General features: G+C 36.8%; 2 protein-coding genes across 6 annotated transcripts in view; both read right to left on the minus strand.

Moving 5' to 3' along the window:
- LOC127454258 (E3 ubiquitin-protein ligase TRIM71-like) overlaps window positions 1–2,411 on the minus strand; it is a 47,434-nt gene extending 45,023 nt beyond the window's left edge. The window contains exon 1 of the mRNA XM_051721339.1: window positions 704–2,411. Within this exon, the coding sequence (XP_051577299.1) occupies window positions 704–1,423 (720 nt within the window). The 5' untranslated portion in view covers window positions 1,424–2,411. The remainder of the gene's footprint in view (window positions 1–703) is intronic.
- A 6,960-nt stretch (window positions 2,412–9,371) lies between these two features.
- tcaim (T cell activation inhibitor, mitochondrial) lies at window positions 9,372–20,313 on the minus strand. Of its 5 annotated transcripts, none has more exons than XM_051721353.1 (11): window positions 20,165–20,313; window positions 19,172–19,217; window positions 18,825–18,957; window positions 18,475–18,625; window positions 17,997–18,255; window positions 14,631–14,753; window positions 13,077–13,174; window positions 12,887–12,978; window positions 12,534–12,766; window positions 11,769–11,900; window positions 9,372–10,759 (listed from the first exon to the last, which is right to left on the minus strand). In XM_051721353.1, the coding sequence occupies exons 2-11, from the start codon at window positions 19,201–19,203 to the stop codon at window positions 10,534–10,536; spliced, it is 1,479 nt and encodes a 492-aa protein (XP_051577313.1). In that variant the 5' UTR covers window positions 19,204–19,217; window positions 20,165–20,313; the 3' UTR covers window positions 9,372–10,533. The 5 variants fall into 5 exon arrangements, with proteins under 5 accessions (XP_051577313.1, XP_051577314.1, XP_051577315.1 ...); XM_051721354.1 differs by having other exon boundaries at window positions 19,172–19,214; window positions 20,165–20,312; XM_051721355.1 differs by having other exon boundaries at window positions 19,172–19,327; window positions 20,165–20,312.
- Between the last annotated feature and the right edge of the window lie 1,036 nt (window positions 20,314–21,349).

The raw sequence follows: 21,349 nt of genomic DNA on the forward strand, positions 1-21,349 counted from the left end.
CACTTATTACAGAGGCAGTCCACCAAGGGCAACCTGGGATAAAGTGTTTTGCTCAAAGACACAATGGTGATGGTTAATGGATCAGCGCATGTGAGATTTAAACCTATAACCTTTGTTACCAGCCCAGACTTTTAACCATTAGGCAGAATAATTTAGTTCATAATTCAGCCCCTGTGAGGTTCAAACATACAACCTTTCATTTATAAGCCCAGACCTTTATTAACCATTAGGCAACATCATTTAGTTAATCTGGTTCATGTCTTAACCACTCTGAGGTTTTGAACCTACCTTTCAGTTAACAATACAGCCCTTTACCCACTAATAATGTAGTTCATGGATCTAGGTTTGAACCTACTACCTTTCATGTACCAGTCCAGACCATGAACCACTAGGCAAAATAAATCAGTTCATGGATCAACTTCTGCATGTTTCAAACCTACAACCTTTCAGTTCTCAGTCCAGATGTTTACCCACCAGGCAAAATTATTTAGATAATGGATCAACCCATGTGAGATTTAAACCTAGCACCTGTCAGTTACCAGCCCAGACCATTAATCACAAGGCAATACAATTTAGTTCATGGAACCTACAGCCTTTGTTACCAGCGTAGACCTTTATCCAATAGGCAAAATAATTTGAACATGCATTTCACAAATATAACGTACAATGGATATATATATATATAATATATACCCAAACTCACTGCATTATCATGCTGCTGGCAGAAGTCCATCCTCTCCTGGAAAACATTGAGCATGGAGAAGCTGTTATGGAAGGACTGGGAGATGTTCACCGGGGTGTTGGAGTTACTGGTGCGGTTGGCCAGGTGTAAGCTCTCCATCAGCCCCTCGATGAAGTGGTCTTTGGTGAGTCGGACCCTTTGGTGGGCCCGCACGCAGTTATCACAGAGGTACTCCTGACAGTCCAGGCAGTGGAAGGTAGCGGGATTACCCTCATCACAAGAGCTGCACTGACGATCTGAGAGGTGCTGAGGTCTCAGCAGACCACCATGGTGGACCACTGAAGACGACCGCCCGTTCTTGCCCTGTTCTTCTGCAGACACCACCACATCCAGCAGATTGCTGAAGAGAAAGTTGGAGGAGGGCAGGGCGTCCACGCCTGATTCGGATAAAGAGACTTTTTGGTCACAAGTGGGGCATCTAAGATTCAAAGGGTCACCAGGGTTCCTGTGGCCCTCCAGGCATTGCCTGCAGAATGCGTGCAGACAGGGCAAGACGTGCAGTCTCCTGGTGGATGAGGTAGATGATGAGCTGGAGGTCTGGGAAGAGGAGGATGAGGTAGATGAATTGGAGGAGATCGGAGCAGAGCAGCCGCACAGCTCCTTGCACAGAGGACATGTTTGCAGGTCGGAGTCAGGGAAAGACGCCATTTGCGCAGAGGACCATAAAATAACTTCAGACATAAAGATGCGTTAAGACACACGATGGCTACCGAAATGTTTCTCTGATTAATTCAAGATCAAAACATAATGCAGCCCATAGACTGGACATGCTATACTGGGAGCTACATTCAACTGTTTTGATATTTATTCACGTTTTCTTTTTTTCTCTTTTTTTTATGTACTATTTTGGGCGTCAGGTTGTTTTGATCGATACTAACTTCAAAAGCTCAATTAAAAAATCAGTTGTCTTTTTTTTTTTTTTTTAAATACAATAACGCTAGAATTCGTAGTAAAACTCTACACGCAACTTCTTGAGTGCACTTTAACCATTTGGAAACAAAGTTTCATTTTGAGGCCTTATAATCCCTCTGTGTGGGGCATTAACATTGTTGCGAAACATGAAATCCGCTGCGAGGTCCCTGCTCCGATCCTCCCCCACCGCCGCATGACGAGAGGGGCCAAACACGCTCGATATTGTCAATTATTTCCTTCCCAAACGCAACAAATGTCCGTTTCCCATGAACGCGCTTCAGTCTACCATCTGCGGGTGATTGTTCTCAATATGCGCTCGTGCAAGACGCAATTAAATAATTCAAAGTATGTCCCATGTAGCTCGTGAGCACGCAGCGCCCCTACAAGATATCGTGTCGGTGGTGTTTCTCAAGCAAAAAAGCCTCTTTTAACTTCCTTCAGTTCGAATACTAACAGTTTTGCGAAGAGTAAAAAACCAACCATTCAACCTTCCGTTTCCACTCAATACAATAAAGTTACGTCGCGTTTTCCCCAAGGTTTCATCTGCCCATCCGATTGTGAAAGATATGCGCAGCTCATAATCCTCTCGTGCATGCTACGGTGCGTCTCAAAACAAACTGCCTCCCCGCGCGCCTCTTCAATCAGCGTTAATTTTCATAGAGAATGACGCTCGAGCGGAACGCAAATCTACAGCGCGTGACCATCAAGTGAACGCGTCCTTACTGAAAAAGCATCAAGAACACTTCCGCCTGAGATCACTCTTGGGGGCGGGGATTACGTGACTAGGGGGTTGGGCAGGTTAACAACCTGTGATGACGCGTTTCCGATATATTAAACAGCGTAAATCTCGCAAATTAGTTTATATTATACATTTTTTAAATATTGGTTGTACATTTATAACATTCTGCTTTTGTGTTATATTACCCTGGATTTCGTTTTAAAAAACTAATTACCACAGCTGCGAAGGGGCTTCTATTACAGCTGCTGAGAGAGTGACAGTAAATTTGGCATCTTCTCCCATTTCACTCTCTTAATCCACCTCTCTCTCTCTCTCTCTCTCTCTCTCTCTCTCTCTCTCTCTCTCTCTCTCTTTAAAGTACTTTATTAGGATGACTGTGTTTACATACAATATTGCCAAAGCATTAATACACAGAACAGATAATGACAAGACAAAAAAATAATAATAATACAGTAACAACAATAAAAACAGAATTAAAATAAGGTGCCAGGTAATGAATAATACAAACAAAATAAAAACTATAATAACAATATACACTATATAATAAAAAAATAAAAATAAGCATTTAACAAGACATTATAAACATTAAATAAATAAAATACTGTGACTGAAGTACATTAAGGCAGTGATTGGTTTCTGAGGGTGTGCAGCTCAAAAATGAGTTTCCCCCAGTAACACCTGCATTTGATCAGTTTCTGCTGAACTGGAAAACTGTGGCATGAGGTTTGAGAGTTTGTCAAAGTATTTCTCTCTCACCTCTGTAAATTTCTCACAGTGAAGGAGAAAATGTGTCTCCATCTCGACCTCGCCAGTGTCACAGTGAGCACAGACTCGTTCTTCCTTTGAAAGCCATGTTTGTCTGTGTCTGCCTTTTTCTATGGCCAGACTGTGATCACTGAGCCTGTATTTGGTGAGGATCCTTCTCTGTTTTTGTTCTCTTACAGTGTAGAGATATTCTGCCAGATTATAATTTCTGTTTAGGGCCTGACAACATTCCAATTTGCTTTGGTTTTTACTTTCAAAATGATTCATGTTGCAGTGTGTTAGGGGAACTTGAATTTACGTGTATCCAGAATTTGAGGGATCGTTTTTCAATATGTATAATTAGGGGGTATCTGCCTAGTTCGGCCCGGCATGCATTAGTAGGTGTTCTTCTCTGAACTCTTAGAATGCTTCTACAGAATTCTGCATGCATGGATTCTATGGGGTGTTTGTCCCATCTAGAGCAATCTGCCAGACAGAGTGGACCCCAAACCTCACATCCATACAGAGCGATATGTAATACTGTCAAAGATTTTACACCAAATTGTTACAGGATTGTCTATTTGGGTAAATTTGCCCTTAATAGCATTGAATGCTCTTCTAGCTTTCTCTTTTAGTGCATTCACTGCCAGACCAAAACCCCCTGAAGCACTGATTTTAAGACCGAGGTAGTCGTAGTGTTGGGTGTGTTCTATTGCAGTGTTTCCAGAGTGAATGTGTATCTGGTTTCCTGTAATCTGGCTTTTTTCTGGAAGATCCAGGTGCTGCTGTAGCCCTTGTGCAGTAGCTGACAGCAGCACCAGATCATCTGCATAGAGAAGAAATTTCACTTCAGAATTATTTAGAGTATGACCGGGTGTTGCAGATGGTTCCAGTAGCACTGCTAACTCATTAATGAAAAAGTTGAACAGCTGGACTCAAACTGCAGCCCTGTCTCACTCCACGCCCTTGAGTGAAGAATTCTGTTCTTTTATTGCCAATTTTAACTCCGCACCTGTTGTCCAAATACATAGATTTGATTGTGTCGTACATTTTACCCCAATGCCGGATTGTAGAATTTTATAATATAGACCATGCTTTTTTAAAATCAACAAAACATGTATACATTTTGCCTTTGCTTTTTTTATGAATGTGCTGGTTGACTATCGTGTGTAGTGTGTGAATGTGGTTGGTGATGCAGTGGTTTGGTAGGAATCCAATCTGACTCTTACTCAAGAAATTGTGCTTGATAAGGAAGGCCTGCATCCGGGCATTCAGGATACAACAGAAAGTCTTCCCCAGATTACTGCTCACACAAATGCCTCGGTAGTTACTGGGGTCGAATTTGTCTCCACCCTTATATAATGGGGGCATTAAGCCCATATTCCAGGTATCAGGAAAGTAGCCAGTCTGCAGAACCAGATTGAACAGTTTTAACAAGGCCTCCTGCATTACTGCAGGGCTGTGCTTCTGCATTTCTGTTCTAATGTTGTCTAAACCACATGCCTTTCTGGGTTTTAGTTTCTTAAGTGCATCTGTCAATTCTTCTCTGCTAATCTGATAGTCTAAAGGGTTTTGGTTATTCTTTATTGTAGATTCCAATTGACAGCTTATTTTGCATGTTTTTCTGGTCAGGTGTGAGATTTTCTTGAGAAATTTCTTTGAATAAGTTTTTAAAATAGCCTCTCTCTATAATTTTTTTTTTAAATTAACATAATGCCACAAATGCTGAGAAAAGATTAGTTGATACACAGTATATATATATATATCGACTCGTCTTTTCTTTAGTAAAGAAAAATAAAAAAGAAACATTTGTGGTTACAGTAAGGCACTTGTGATGATAGTGAATGTGTCCAGCCTATAAACACTAAAATACACATTAATCAAAAAGTATAGCCCTGAGATGTAAAAATGTTAACATGATGTTAGTGTGATAAAAATTGGTAGATTGAGCTAAACTTTAAAGAACATTACTTTAAATATGATAATGAATTCATTTTTATTTAATTGTTTAGTATTTTTGCAAAAGCTTTTAATCCAAAGTTAAATTACTTTCAAAAATGCTTAAAGGAATATTCTGGGTTCAATACAAGTTAAACTCAATCTACAGCATTTTTTACATAATATTGATTGCCACAAACATTAATTTTGACTGGCCCCTCCTTTTCTTTATAAAAAGCAAAAATCTGGGTTCCAGTGAGATACGTACAATGGAAGTGAATGGGGGCCAATCAATAAATGTTACAATACTCACTATTTCAAAACTATAGCCACATGATGTAAACTATATGTGTGTTAATGTGATTTTAGTGTGATAAAATTGCTTACTAACCTTTTCTGTATAAAGTTATAGCCAATTTTACAACTTCATTATTATGTCGAAAAAGGCGATTTAAACAACTTTACAGCTCAAATAATACATGAGTTTCAACAGAAAGATTAATGTAAGTGCTTTCATAAAATTATAAGCTTCAAATTTCTACCTTTAAACCATCAGAAAATTGGCATAAATGTAAGACAAAACAAGGATGGGACACACTGATCTAAGACATGAAGATCCCCCCGTCTGCTCCCGTACTTCTATCATTATTAAAAATTCTCAAAGCCGTCACCTCACACCCGAAACTATGAAATCAATCTTAACCCTTTGTAATTGATGCTACCCCTCCTGAGGGCCCCTTCTGTAATAGATAGCTACCACATGTAGGACTGGCTTTTGTGTTCATTTATGGGCACTTAGGATGGGGTGCTGGGGTGGCTCTTGTGACAAGGGAGGAAGCTTCTCTGTGGGGCTTTAGGCTCCAGATGCAGGCCACCCAATAAAGCAGTGGGATGCCAGACTGAAAGACAGGGCTTTGGAAGGGACACTTTGACCCCATTATTATAGCTGTGATTAGGGGTAGCGGAGGCTGCCCACACTCTGCTGCCGAGCTCTGGCCATCCATAGGACATTCCATTGATCTGCATGAGGAAAATGCCGGAATGGGGGGTTGGGAGAGGGCAGAAGCTCAGCAAAACTAAGCAAAGCAAGGGAGGCTCATATCACATGGTGGAAATGACCACAGGCAATGTGGACAAGGGCTATGTGTGGATCTGTGTATGTAATGGAGCACTGATTCTTTCTCAGGCCCAGGAAATATTGTCCTTTTAACTGTCACTCTCAATCAACATCTGCCTTTAAAAGATGGTTCCATTAAAGCGCAAATCCTGTATTTGGTCAAAGTAAAAGCTCAATTTTGAAAATGTTTAAAATTATGAAGAAATTGCATTGTGCAATATATGTGTAATGCAAACACATTTCATGCCATATAGTCTATCTTTGTACCGATATACATAGAAGCATCTGCAATCTAATCTACTAAACATATTTTTTAGTCTTATTCTTAGGAGTCTTATTCTATTGCGACTAGTGTGATGTGGCCAAATGAACCTATCTGTGTGCGTTTGTTCATTTTTGATTGGCTTTATGTGCTTAAATCTCAACAATGAAACTGATAGATCTGTTATCAGCAGGGGTTTCCTGCAGACCTGCCTTACTCATGGGATTACATTTACATCCACTTACTTAACAAAGACTTTTGCCCTGTCGTACTCTGTTGTATCACGGTTGCCCTGACTAATTGATAATTAGTCCCTTGTTTAGCTTGTGAACATCTCTAAGATACATAGCTTTCACTGAAATTGCTATGAAATATAATTGCACTGCTCTGTAAACATGATGTGACATTAAACATTTAGGTTTTTTGGTATTGTATTAGTGAAATGACAACCAATCAGACTTTCTTTCAATTACTCACTGGTTATAAACTGCTCATCAGGTAAATGTGGTAGAAATGTATGAAGATATTCTTTAGTGAAAATGTGACACAGTGTCTAGTGAATAGTTATATTCAAAGAAGAGTGAACACAATGCTAATTATGGCAGTTGACCAGATGTACTAAATTTATGGCTGCAGCCCAGTCTTTCAAACATGTATGGGTTTCATTCTTTGGAAGAGATATTTGAAGTCTTCTTTGATTCTAATGAGGGGGTTTCTGAAAGTTCACTAATGAAGGAAATGAAAAATGTCTGTCCGAGTTCTTGTGGCTGACCCTTTCATAATCTTTAGAAAATGCCTTGTGGTTGTATATGGAGATGTCAAACACAATCTCATATGACAGTGCACACAGTACATTTGTAAGATAATGTCCAAGGTTTAATACTAATGTGCAGAGCTTTTCATTAAACAGCTCATTTCTATTCATCACTCTTGATTATGCTTATACAAGTTTTATACTTCTTTCCAGAAGCCGCTCATTCAAGTTTTATCCCATTGATATGATATTACAGGTTTGTATATAATGTAATTGCATGCAATTATTCTGCATTCTGCCTAGCAAGCTTTTTCCAAGGAAGAAAGAAAGTCATACAGGTTTAAACAATTATGAAGGTGAATAAATGATGACAAAATGTTCATTCTAACTACCACTACTATTTTCTCAGTTTCATTTATAATGGTGATTTAATTCAAAGCATGGACTGACAACAAATGCATTGTTGTAGACCTGTGCTGCGATGTAATGAAGGGCCTGCATTATGCATGCATTTATTTCGGATTTAAAGTAGTATGCATACAATATTTCCAGTATGAATTAAACTTGATATCAATTAAAACTGGGGTACAAATGTTTAACACCACCCATTGCAAATGCTTCTGTTTTGAAATGTTCATTACAAAGTACAACAGCAAGAAAATGTAAGTAAAAGTTGAATAAAAAATTATCATGAATTTCAGAATGTCCCACTTTTGCTCACAGTTTTTCTCGATCGATTTTACGCATTTCTCCAAACTCAAGTCACTGCTTTCAAAACAGTTACCACAGTCATCTGAACACTTTGTAATTGTCTAAACAGATTGTACACTGTTCATCATTTTCTTGAAACACTACACACACATTTTTCTGATCCAAGATCCATGCTTTTAAAACAGTTAACGGAGACAAAAAAAATTTAAAGTCATATTCTCAAATGCACGTCAAGTTGTCAAATCACTTTATATCGATAGCTGCTGTGTTAGTAATGCACACTGCAAAGAAAATTCAATTTACTACATTTTTCACACAACTCTCATGACTTTGCTATCTATAAAAGGGGTCAAATATGAAAATTCTGAGCAAGCAAACAATGAGGAAGAAGAAGAAGAACAAGACAAAGAAGAGGTGCAAACTGAGAAGAGGTAGAGTGGATAAAGGAAGAGGAAATAGGAGGAAGAATTGATTAGAAAGGGGGAGGGTTTTCTGAAATCTTTCAGTGGTGAGCAATGGAAATGTTGTAATGATGGTGAGCAGAGAAAGAGGACAGCAGGGTGAAAGAGGAAAGATGACACATAAGAGGCTCAAATGATCTGAGACTACCTCTAATTGATCATGTTATGAATCACAGTCTCTCTGAAACACACAATGTGTTCGGCCTAATGTGAGCAGATCTTCAATGACTTCAGAGGGAAGAATGGCATTGGCATTGTCTTAGGTCCATACAATAAAGTAGAACTAATATTTTTTATTTATTTACTTATTTATTTTAACAGTAAACTGCCTCATCCTCTTTTTTATTTTTTTTGAAAAATGTGTTATTTCAATAGTAGAGTTGTGGGTCTGTTGCTAAAAATTTTATGGGTTCAATAGAGAACACATCTATAGTTTTGATGTTAGTATTAAGTATATCGTTTTTAGAATACATTATCAGAAAAGAATACATTGCTTCATTATGCAGTGAAATTGAATTGTTCTGCAAATTTGAGTGTCTGTTTCTGTGGCTGTGTGAATTGTTTTAAGAGCATTGTCTATAGTTTGGAGAAATGTATAAAATCAACTGAGAAAAACTGTAATGTTAACAGACACTTCAACTGGTATGGACTTACAAATTTGCATAAAAACCTGATGATCCATGTTATCAAGCATTATTTGAGAATGTTTGAAACAGCATCTTATATGCTTCAGTGGAAGAAAGCAAATCTGACCTTTTGTACAAAGGGGTTAACATGGTCAGTGTCACAGTGTTGCAGATTTGATTAGTGACCTAGATATTTTAAAATTGTTCATATTAATTTTCTCTTTACGTTTCTTTGTTGTAAATGATTTGAATATTCCTTTAAACTTGTCGTCACAAAACTGCAGTTCACATGCATCTTGTCATTACTATCAATCATCTATTCTAGACACTATCAATCATCTAGTAGATATGACTATGAAATTGGGAAATATTTATTTAAAAGGTGTAGTGTTTAATAACTAAACAGAATTGAAAAAGTAATAGTTTTCAGACAGGTTTTCTGAACACTCCTTCCATCTTACATCGGTTGAACAAACAGATAGTCCCACCCCAATCTCACGCCTTTGGTTACGCCAATAACTTGAGCTTTAATATAAACAACAAGAGAGAATAGTGTTAATAATATCACTTACAGAGGAAAAGTCAAAAACTTCTCTCTAAATTTCACAATCAACAAAATCTTCGAAAACCAAATAAGTAAAACAACTGAGGACATGTTACACAATAGTGACTGTTAACACTTAATTGTTTAAACGCTGTGGTCACACAGTTCAAAATGTATCAAACATACAGACATCATGTTATAAACCCTTGAAATACAATAGCAGCAAACAACATTTAAACACTGAACACTATCTCTCTATATAGACAATATTACAGCATTTAGGACTGATAATCTGAAGAGAACACTTGCTCTTTCTAAATACATGTAGACACGCAGCATTAGACCATTATAAAAAATATTTTGAAATATACCACTAATTTTTTTTTGAATATTACAGGACAAATAAATATAAAACTACTCTCCATACAAATCTTACCTATTCTGTGCATTTTAGATTTTTGGCAGTTAGTAATACTTATATATCGATCATCAGTCCAGCACCACATTGAAAACCAGAACCAAACACAAATGTTATATTTAAAAAAAATTTAAATGTTAAATTTAAAAAGACACTCATGAGCATTTTAAACAGCTATTTTTACAACCCATTTAGACATGGTGCTTAAAAAAGATTCTGACCCTGTATACAAGTCTTATGCTCATCAGTAACGTACCATTTGATTGAACAGAAGTGACCTACCCAAAATCGTGTTTTACATACATATATATAATGTATAAGGTTGGCAGTGCATACAATCAACAAACTTTTTGTGCCATGGTGCAACATCACATCAGTGGGAACCATTAGCTCAAATACAAGAAACCATGTACTAGCATTGTAGAACCAAAGTGCATTTATATTAATAAAGCCTATACATTAGGCCAATCTCAAAGCCATTATATGACTATATAAGCCCACAAGGTATGCGTTAACATTCCGTAAATGCATCAGTCACATTAATTCTAATCTGATCCAGTCTGTTTCAGCCTTTCCAGTCCCAGGGAATACACAGATCCCCGTCTTGCATGACGGAATAGAAGTACGAGACACAGAGATGAAGGCCCTGCATCTGTGGCGATCTCTCCTCCATCAGACGTCTGCAGCAGGGGATCATCTGACTGCTCGACACACTGGTCTCTTTAGATAGACTGCGCAGAGACAAATCCTGCAGACAACTCGACATGGTGTCCACTTCCTCTGCTTCCAACCTGTGCACGTGGGAATATTTCCTATTTTAATAAAAGCATCTAAAACTGTACGAATCTAATTAATTATAAAAAATAAAAATAAAATATTCTGATCTATTACTCTGATGTTCTTAATTCTAATCGTTATGCAGGTCTTTTGTCATTATAATAATCGTACCAGTCTTTCGAAATTAGTGTTTAATGAATAGGACTTTAATTTTTGGGTGAACTATCCCTTTAACTTTCATATTATGGCACACCGGATGTCCAACTGAAACAGATTATTCAATGGGAAATAATGTGGAGTGGGACTTGATCTCATCCATTGGAAGATGACTGGACCGTGAAAAGTTATGGCTCATGTTATTAAATGCTATGATTTTATTGGTTAATATTTTTTCTCCATCCACAACTTTTTTTACATGAGCAGAAATCCATATAACTCCAGTGGTTTAATCCATGTCTTCTGAAGCTATACAGTTCGTTTTGGGTGAGAACAGACCAAAATGTAACTTTTTCACTATTCTAAATTCAGCATCAGCAGTCTCCTTGGCTATCATGATTTCAAGCTCGATTACACTTTGTAGCGCCAACTAGTGATCTGCACATGTGTCAAGTACTAGGAAGTGTAATTGAGCTTGAAAAGATGATCGTGCCTAGAGACTGCAATGGCAAGATGTTGCCTACAGCAAAAAGGAGTTGCCTTTTTGTCTGTTCTCATCCAAAACTAACTGGATTGCATTGTATGGACTAACAGAGCTAAAATATTCTTTTAAAAATCGCCATTTGTTTTCTGCTGAAGAAAGAAAGCTGTTGGTGGAGAGTAGAGAGTGGACTTATACAGCCAATTAATGGATGGGGACAGTGAATGATGGCTGAGGCTGACATTCTTCCTAACATCTGCTTTTGTTTTCCACACAAGAAATAAAGTCATGTTGGTTTTGAACAACATGAGGGTGAGTCAATGATGACAGAATTTTCAATGTAGGGTGAGATATCCCTTTAAGTGCAATGACAGGTCAGCACTCACTGGTCTTTGCGTTGGATGAGTCTCCGGGCCTCCTTGGTCTGACTCTGGAGGAAGTTTTGCAGCTGGAGGATGTCACACATGGTGGGGATGATGAAGTGCCCCATCTCATGCAGACAGGGGGTGGAGCGGTCACTATGGCAACAGAACAGAATAGAATTGCCTTTATGTGATTTCTGGAGCTTCAAAGTTCTGGCCACCATTCACTTGCATTGTATGGACCAAAAGAGCTGAGATATTCTTCTAAAAATCTTGATTTGTATTCAGCAGAAGGAAGTTATACTCATATGGGATAGCATGAGAGTGAGTAAAGGATGAGATAATTTTCTATTTTCAGTGAACTATCCCTTTAAGCTTTTCCTACAGATCCACCTGCACATGTTCTGCTCAAGCAGAACTGGCTGTTTTTCATAGTTTTAATTTTAGTTTGAAATTTAGTTAAAAAAAAAAAAAATGTACATGCTTGTTAGCCAATCAGAAACATCTATTGTGTTGTAATCACTTCCACCTGTTGGTAATTGCTGACTTTGGTTGGTTCTCTGTTGTGATGAAAATGTACCTTGAAAAAGTCTGATAGCCAAACCATTGGTAAATAAATGAGCTTGTATTTGAGTTGTGCAGTTATATTTCTTTTTTCTGCTCAGGCCTGGTAACATCAAGATGGGATCCAGTGTATTTCTGAATTGGGCACCCTACCCTGCCCAAGTTAGTAACACAGAAAACACAAAAATACACAAATAGCTGGAATGGAATTATGTTATTCTTTACTTCTCCAGGGTGATGGTGAGGCCCTGCAGGCTGTGGGGATGCAACGAGAGGCGCTGGGGCAGCAGTTTCTTGTGAAATGTGTTGAGGGTACTGTAGTGTTCCTCCAGGGGCAGAGCTGGACCCAACTGCTCAATATGGATAACTTGAACCCCACCCAACAGGTGACTGATGCGCTCCTTCAGCCAGTCTGACTGCTGGAACAGGCTGCGGTAACTGGGTAATCTTTCAAAGAGCTGAACATTCACTCATGGACGAATACAAATACAAACATTGCATCCATCACAGTCAGCATAACAGTTTGCAATAATATTTTAAAGATTACCTTAACACTGGTTTAAAAAAACAAGTTTTACCTTTGCCCAGTGGTGGTGGACATCCATTGTTCCTAACATCACATGACCTGAGGCATTCATCCCAGATTGGTCAGTAAAAACTATTATAAGTCCTATGATTCGTCGGAGACAGAAAAGGAGTAAATACTTTTATGCATTGAACATTTCGGCCATCTAATCCAATCTGATGAACTGTATTTCCATTGTTCACCTCTCAGGTTGTGCAAAGCCTCAGGGCTTTGTGTGGAGAGACGACTCAAGCTCTGCAGCTGGCAGCATTTGTGTGCAACTCCCCATTTGCGCTGCCACCTACAGGAGAGAGAGCCACACGATCATAAAAAAACACTGACAAGAGCACATAAAAACACGATTGTCTGCTGATATACTGCAATGTGTGTCAAATAGGTTAAAAAAGAATAGAATCTTTATTGCCACACAACCAGGGAATTTGTTTCATATAATGTTGGCATAGAACAGCACCATAGACAAAATGTGATTTTTCAATTAGACAACCTTTCCTGACCCCTAAGATGATCTTAAATTAAACTGCATTTTTTTTTTAAACAATAATTGTAGTTTTAGAATATATTATAATAGCTCTAAACTTATTTATTCCTAATATTAAAAGTGTTGAAAAGTTACATTTGCCAGAATATTTTGGGCTTTTTAACTTCCCCTCTACAATAAAATGTACAAAAAGTGAGGTCAATTCTACTTTGCACTTTTACCTTTTTAAGATCTTTAAAAAATTATATTTTAATATTCATGTGGTATTTATGTATAAATAATATAATTAAAAAACATTATTAGAAAGAATCACTGCCCCTAATCTGTGATCATTACCATCACGCAAAGTACTTTCAAGAACAATTAGTATTTCCAAAAAAGGGAGCACAGCTCTGTCAGGGCAGCAAAGAGTCAGTTTGAAGATCAGAAATGTAGATCAGAGAGTAGCTTCATTACCACACCAGTCAATATTTGAGAAGTTTAATTCATAAATAATACATTTTGCTTACATTTGATAAATTCTTAGTTAAAGAGATGGTTCACCAAAAAATAAAAATAACAATTCTCTTCATTTACCTCATGCCATCCCAGATGTGTATGACTTTCTTCTGCAGAACAAAAACAAAGATTTTTAGAAGAATATCTCAGCTCTCTAGGTCGATACACTGCTACTGAACTATAAATTCTCCTCTCTGCCCAGTAGGTGGCAATAATCATAAGGAATGTGAATCGCCAAGAACAAAAGAAGAATGTGAAGTGAAAGTGGTGATTTATAGTTTAAAAAAAAGGACTTAAATATTGATCTGTTTCTCACCCACACCTATCATATTGCTTCAGAAGACATGGATTTAACCACTGGAGTCATATAGCTTACTTTTATGCTGACTTTAAGTGCTTTTTGGACCTTCAAAGTTCTGGCCACCATTCACTTGCATTGTGAGGACCTACAAAGCTGAAATATTCTTCTAAAAACCTTAATTTGTGTTCTGCTGAAGAAAGTAAGTCATACACATCTGGGACGGCATAAGAGCGAATAAATGCTCGGAGAATTTAAAATTTTCGGTGAGCTATCCGTTTAATTAAGTGCTAGCTAACCTGTTGTGTTAGCAGGTCCAAATTCAACCTTATACTAAAGTACTTTATAACCATTCAACATTATACCAAAGTACATGTGATAAATGTTTTAAAATTGATGAAACATAATTTTAATAAGTTTTATTTTTGAAGTAGTTAAATGTGCATCTAATTGAAGAATCACCTGATATCCAGCAGGCCCAGTTTCTGAATGAGCTCTCTTTTCAGTCTCTTCAGCTCCTCACGCCGTGGCAGACTGGCATTCTGTTTCTTTGTGGCCTCTGGCTCATTGTTCCTCAGCCATAAACTGAAGAGAGACAAACAGACAAATAGATACGATGTTTCAGATCTGCCATTGGGTTAAATGAAGAAACATTATATTACTCAGTTTCATCAAAGAATACTGCCAAAAAAGATATCCTTCACATAATATTCACTTATTGTGTATACGTTACATATAACACTGTGTATTTAAGTGTATTGTTGATTCAGTGTTTAAATTCATTGAATGAGTCTGCTGTTGTCTAGATCACTGATTACCAACCGGGGGTACGTAAGCAGGTCAACTGGATTTTGCAAAAATCATATGTATGACTTAAAATAAAAATAATATGGATTAGGGATGGGTTAAAATATAGATTTTCCAATTAACCACAATCTTCATTTGAATGATCCCAATATCGATTTTTTACTCTATGTGAAGTCTGACACCGAGATCTTTTCACTGCATGTTGAGAATAAACGTTTAGTTTGACTCGTCCTGTGTAATGAGTGTCCAAAGATGAGATCCACTCAATCCATCTGTCACAGAATAAAGTTTAATACCCTTTCTGTTCCTTACAGTTTGTTGATCAAAAACAACAAAAAAGGAACATTAGTTCTAATCACACATAGCATGGATGCGCTAAAGAAACTGTACGTGTTCTCTCTCTAAAAATGCACTCACTGGCTAAACAGCCAGTAGTCTTAAAGAGACAGTACCGTTTTAGCTCTTGTTCTACATATCAGTGTATATATTTGTAAATAGTTCAAATTATGTTAACAATAAACATGTAATAAAACATATGTATTCAATATAATATATGCAATTTAAAGACATAATTTTTATTGATGGAAAACATAGAATTTGTACATTTTTGTATAATGTGACAAATTATAAAAACTAATGACACAATAAAATTTGTAAAATGTATATTCTGTGATGTACCAAGTTCGAAGGTCCCTTGTATAATTAATAGCATTAGCTGAGAGAGAATTTCTTTCATACAGTATGTAAGCAAAATGTTAATTGAAATTGAATCAGAATCTAATCGAATCGGGATTTTAATAGATCAAACCAAATCTAATTGACCAATAATAATCAATATTCATGATAATGTTAAATGATACAGTCTTTGGTACAAATTCTACTAATGGAGCTTGAAACACTGGTCTAGATTTCTTAAAGTTATCACAGAGCTCAAAGTTCCTTCTCTAAAATAGGTCAAGGGAGTATGAAGAAATCAGGTTAAGTTTTAACCAGCAAACAATAATTAATACCAGGTTTAAATGCGAATCATTTGTGAAAATCATTATGGTAACAGTGATATAGGCTACTTGCAACTGGAAGAATCTTCAGAGAAATGGATAGAATGCCTGAAAAAGGTCTTTGACCGAATCGCTGTAAGATTTTTCCATTTTTCCTCCCCATGTATTGTGTACGCACCTGCCCACAGTGTGTTTATTTATGGGTTTAACAGCATTAGCATTGACCATACGTTATCAACTAAATACGATATTCTGATGCCTTAACTAAATTATGAAAACTAAATTCACCAGTCCAACCAGTCACGTTAATTTTTCAAGAAAATCAAACGTAAATTGCGTCTTTCCATGAACTTTTCACCCCATGTCAATCACTTCTGCTGGAAAAACAATAAGTAGAGTTGGGAAAAAAAACGATACTTTGAAAAAATAAATGCAAGCAGCAAAGAGACGTTTTTAAATAAGTATAGGCTATGGTTTAAATGAAAACAAATTTATTTGATTTTATTAAGGTTAATTTTATTCATTAATTATTAGTCAATTTTTTCATTACTTATTTAATTTCACTTCTATCAAAATGTAGTCATAACAGTTTGCCTGAAAGAACATAACACGTTCGGATGTCTTACACGTGAATTACACGTGGTCGGGAGCAGGTGTAAATTTTGTTCGTACCAACTAACGTTTTGAAAATACAAAAACTTTCACGAATCCAAGAATTTATGTCAGAACGGCTTTACGAATGCTTTACACAAAAATTCGATCTGCTTGTGTTTCAAGAATGAGGCACAATGTGTTAAAAAAAATTAACGCAATTAATCATGTCCCCAGACCGTAATAAGGAATATTCCTACCATCAGAAAAATTTATGTTTGAATACCACCTTTTTTCAGCAGGGGTCAGTAAACGAAACTTGAGCTGTATAGGCATCTAAGTGTTTTTCTAAATTTTAAACTAAGTTGACACAGCGACCTAAAAACGTGTGTTTATGACGCAAATGCAACCAAAGTGATATACTCCAAAAGCATTGATCTGATGCATGTGTACACTGACATGTGCTTAGAAAAGCCCTTATAATAAATCTATCTCAGACATATTGACGAATTCACTTGCAAAATGGATTGCTGTGGCTTGTAGGCCAATGATAGGCTTCAATAATATGGAAATACACAATATAAATCCTTTTAAAGTCACTTTTTGTATTGCCTTATCAATGCTTTACTCAACTTCCACAGTAATGTAATGCATTTTAATTATCTGAATTATTATGTTTATAATATACATTATATTTATAATTATTTAATTATAACTATTTATAATTATTTAATCATGATATATTGAATTGTTGTTATTTTGAGGGGCTTTTTCAGCAAATATTTATTACATGCGATTAATTGCGATTAATCCGTTTAATTAATCGGCATATCATGTAATTAATTCAATTACAATTTTGAATCGATTTACTTGAGAAGATTGCGTTCTGTGGAGAGGGACAAGGCTAATTGTAGAAACACAAACAAGCTTGGTTACAAGGCTTCTGGTGTGACACTAAATGTGCCAGCTGGGTTCTCCTCTGCCACTGTAATACACCCAATGCAATTTCAACAATTCAACTAAATTTAAACAAAAACACTGACCACACTTTAGAGTAGCCAGAGCCCTGGCTTAGCAGTTAGGGGGTCTGACACAAGCTGTGGCGCCCATGTGGGTGACAAGAGTTTGAACACAGCTTACAACTTTACAAATGATGATCAAAGCCAAAATATTAAATTTGTCATTTTGACAAATAATGGATTATTCCATAATTATTTAACCATGGCATGTAATATTTTAGCTTTCATCATCATTTATGTTTATCTTTCTTCAAAAAAAGTATTAAAAAAATTAGTTCAACTGGGGAAGTTTCTGACATTTGGTGGATTTGACATTAAATAACATAATAAAATATGACAGAATTAGTTATTGTTGATTTTTGTCCAGGAAAGCGTAATAGGACCATGAATTAGGCAATAATAATAATCAGTACCTGAGTGTAGGTTCCACTCTGCTGGCTTGTTCTAATTCCTTCTCTGGGTCTCTAAAGTCTGTGAAAGTGTAGTAAGTCTTGTCCCATCTGATGGGCCGATAGAAAGATGTGTTTCCAGGCTGTGGTGTTGAGTTCTTCCTTGTTTCAGCTTTAAGCAGATCGTGCATATGCTCAACCGAGAGGCTACATGACTTCAGAACATCCAACACTGTGCTCAGAACATCCCTAGACTGCAGAGTGAAACTCACAGAGCGGAATCCTAGGAAAATATGGGCAGATATCGTTGTTATGTCACCTAAATACAACCATGCATTGATAAAAAGCTCTGTTTAAGACTCAAAATCCTTTTCAAAGATTATTTAATGATGGCACATGAATAAAATCATTAATATGGTAAACAAACAAACTTTTTCCGTAAGTTCAGAGAAGAGTGTCTGGTTGAAACCAGTTAGACATGATTTACCTGAACTGATCTTACCTGAGACTAGCAGACTGTTATCAGAGTGAGCTCTTTCTTTTGTGTCCCTGACATAAAAAGTGAGGTTTGTGGGTTTGGGGGACCTCACCCCAGGCTTCTGAAGATTTTCCAGATAACCATTTAGTCTTTTGAGGGAGTTTTCATTTACTTCCTATAATACAGAAAAGAAAACAGAACTGAGCTTAGAACAAACAATACAAAACACTTGCACCTGGTCTGTAGAGAGCTGTGGGCTAAAGTAGATAAAAATATTACCATACTTCAATCATTATCATTAAATAGTTTTTTGCATGCAATAATAATTCCATTTGGGGCTTATGTGCATGATAAAAGTTCTAATTAATTATTACTCTCTCTCTTGGATGCTGGCCAAAGAAATCAGGGTGCACTGCAAAGTAAAAGGGCCGCAGGGCATTACTAGCGTCCGCTCCTGAGAGATTCCTTCTCTGAATGACCCAAGCAGAAACACATCTACCACCAAGCCTGCAAGAGCGATAAAATAACTAGAAATAAGACTCGGTTCAATGCATGGAGACAATAATACTACGACACAGGACATTTTTCAATCCTTTGAAAATGTAAGTACTATATACTGATATTGTCATTAATCCAAAAAGTTGGAGACTTTTAGAGAGTTTCCATACAGTGTAGAACTGCTTTTTTTTCATCTCTTTTTTATGATTTAAGTTAATCTTACCTCACATAACGCAGGAAGGAGGTCACATCCATCACATTGGTTGCTGCTGGCAAGAGAAATCAAGGTACGTGAGACCAGACGACAGACTTATGCAGCTTCAGGAGGTCAACATCAGAGGACAAAGATTACACCTCATTTCTGGATTACAGATTAATGCTAGATCCAAGGATGTAACCAAATATGCAAGATTAGAAGGTATCTAGAATTAATGTTTAAGAATAGTTTTTTTTCTACCAATACTGATCAGACACTATTCTGAATATTCTAAATTATTTACAGTAATGTATACAGTGGTTACAGCCCTGGCTAGAATGTCCAGACTCCATGAAAGCTTTTCCTTCCTGGACACTTTATTATGTTTATAATTTTTCCCCATTAACAGGCACAATGTTGTGTAAAAACTGACAAAACAGTTGCTTAGCTATGGACTGTCTATCCACCCCATTTAATCATGCACATGACACTTGAAACTATTCATACTGTAATATGCATATTTATATTCTGTCCATTAGAATATTGCACAAATTGTCCTGTTATAATGTCTCCATAATGTCCTGTGTATAAGTATGCTGTGATAATGTCATGCTGTCTACCTGCATAAACTAACTCATATGTCTCATGCAAATGTTCCACCATGAATTGTTAAACCTCAATAAAATTTGACATTGAGTAGTCTTGACTCATGTGCAGGCATGGATTCTGAGTGTGATCTTGACTTACTGTGCATTCTGTCATTACTTATCTCTTATTTTGACAAACGACAAGCCCCAAAACAAAATAACATCCATAGTGAACCGTTAGATTTAAACTCAGTGTGACAGCATTCAATATAAACACACGGTAAACTCAGCACATAAACACTGATCAACAACAACAAGGACAAACACAAACTCTGTGCGCTTTAAAGACACACAACAGCCCCATACCGGACCAATCACACACAGAATTCATGTCTAGATCGAAATGTCAACAACACCCCATACAATTATTTACCTGTGATTATGTAAGGCTACATGTTCGCTGTGGTTAAAACTCAATGTTAACTCGTGCACCCCATTCAGGCCAGGTAATCCAGACAGGAGACATAGACTGCCTATCTCTGAACGTTAGGAAAGTAATCGTGTGCTAATCTTTCTTTATGCGTTTTGCGCCATCTATAGGTGCTTTATGGATTTTCATGAAACAATTAAATATGTTGAGATTTGTGCTACCCTGAAATATATGTGAAGGGAATGCAAGAAGACGTGACACTATTTTGTGGAGTGGCTTCAGACTGAGAGTAAAACATAAAAAGAAATAATAAGTTTAAACACCAATTCAAGAATGTAAACAAAAACAAAAGAATTAGAACGATCCAAACGTATTTCCGGATCCTTTCAACAAAGTCTCTTTTTAAGGTAAATCAGTCCACTCGGCGGCCGTCTTTGGAACGCTCTTGGGCAGTTTGGGCAGCTATTTTTCTATGTAAACAAGCGTCATGAAAGTGCAGCTCCTATCTACTTGAATAGGGAAATGCCGAAATCTCCAAAACGGTTGGTCAAGATTACGATAAAAGAACATATTTCAAATAAACAGCCAAATTGTAATGGTCCGAGGCGCGTTTGGCGCCGGTATGTCCGCGTGCACGTGAATAATTTTACTTGCCTTTTCAGCAGATTCGTTCAATGTGAATTGTCAAGTGGCAAAGAAAAGACGTTTTGCACATTATAAAATATGTTGGTATCATTATTAAACAGAGTTGCTTCATTGATGTCTGTTCCAATGAATTTGACACTATTTAATAGCGATTTTAAGCGTTTCACAGGGTAACATGTTTTCCCATGTTGATGTGGGATTGATTTGAATGGAAACTGGCGATTACACTTGTCTCTTTTATTTGCAACACTAAAGCATCATAGGCTGATGAGTGTCAATAATACACTTTCAATTGCTTTTCTTTTCTTTATAATGAATAATGACTTAATTAACCATGATATATTGAGTAACTTTCTCCTACCATTGAAAATAAACAAAGTGCTCTGGTTCAGTGTGAAGTCACACACATCACTCAATGACCTGGATTCAAATCCTGGTTCATCAACTGCTGTTGTATCTTTGTTGCAGGTTATGATGTACTTATAATATGTCTATTGAAAACTATATAGTAAAACACAGACACACTATATTTTATTGTTTTAA

The sequence above is a fragment of the Myxocyprinus asiaticus genome, chromosome 16 (genome assembly GCF_019703515.2).
Source record: "Myxocyprinus asiaticus isolate MX2 ecotype Aquarium Trade chromosome 16, UBuf_Myxa_2, whole genome shotgun sequence".
NCBI lineage: Eukaryota > Metazoa > Chordata > Actinopteri > Cypriniformes > Catostomidae > Myxocyprinus > Myxocyprinus asiaticus.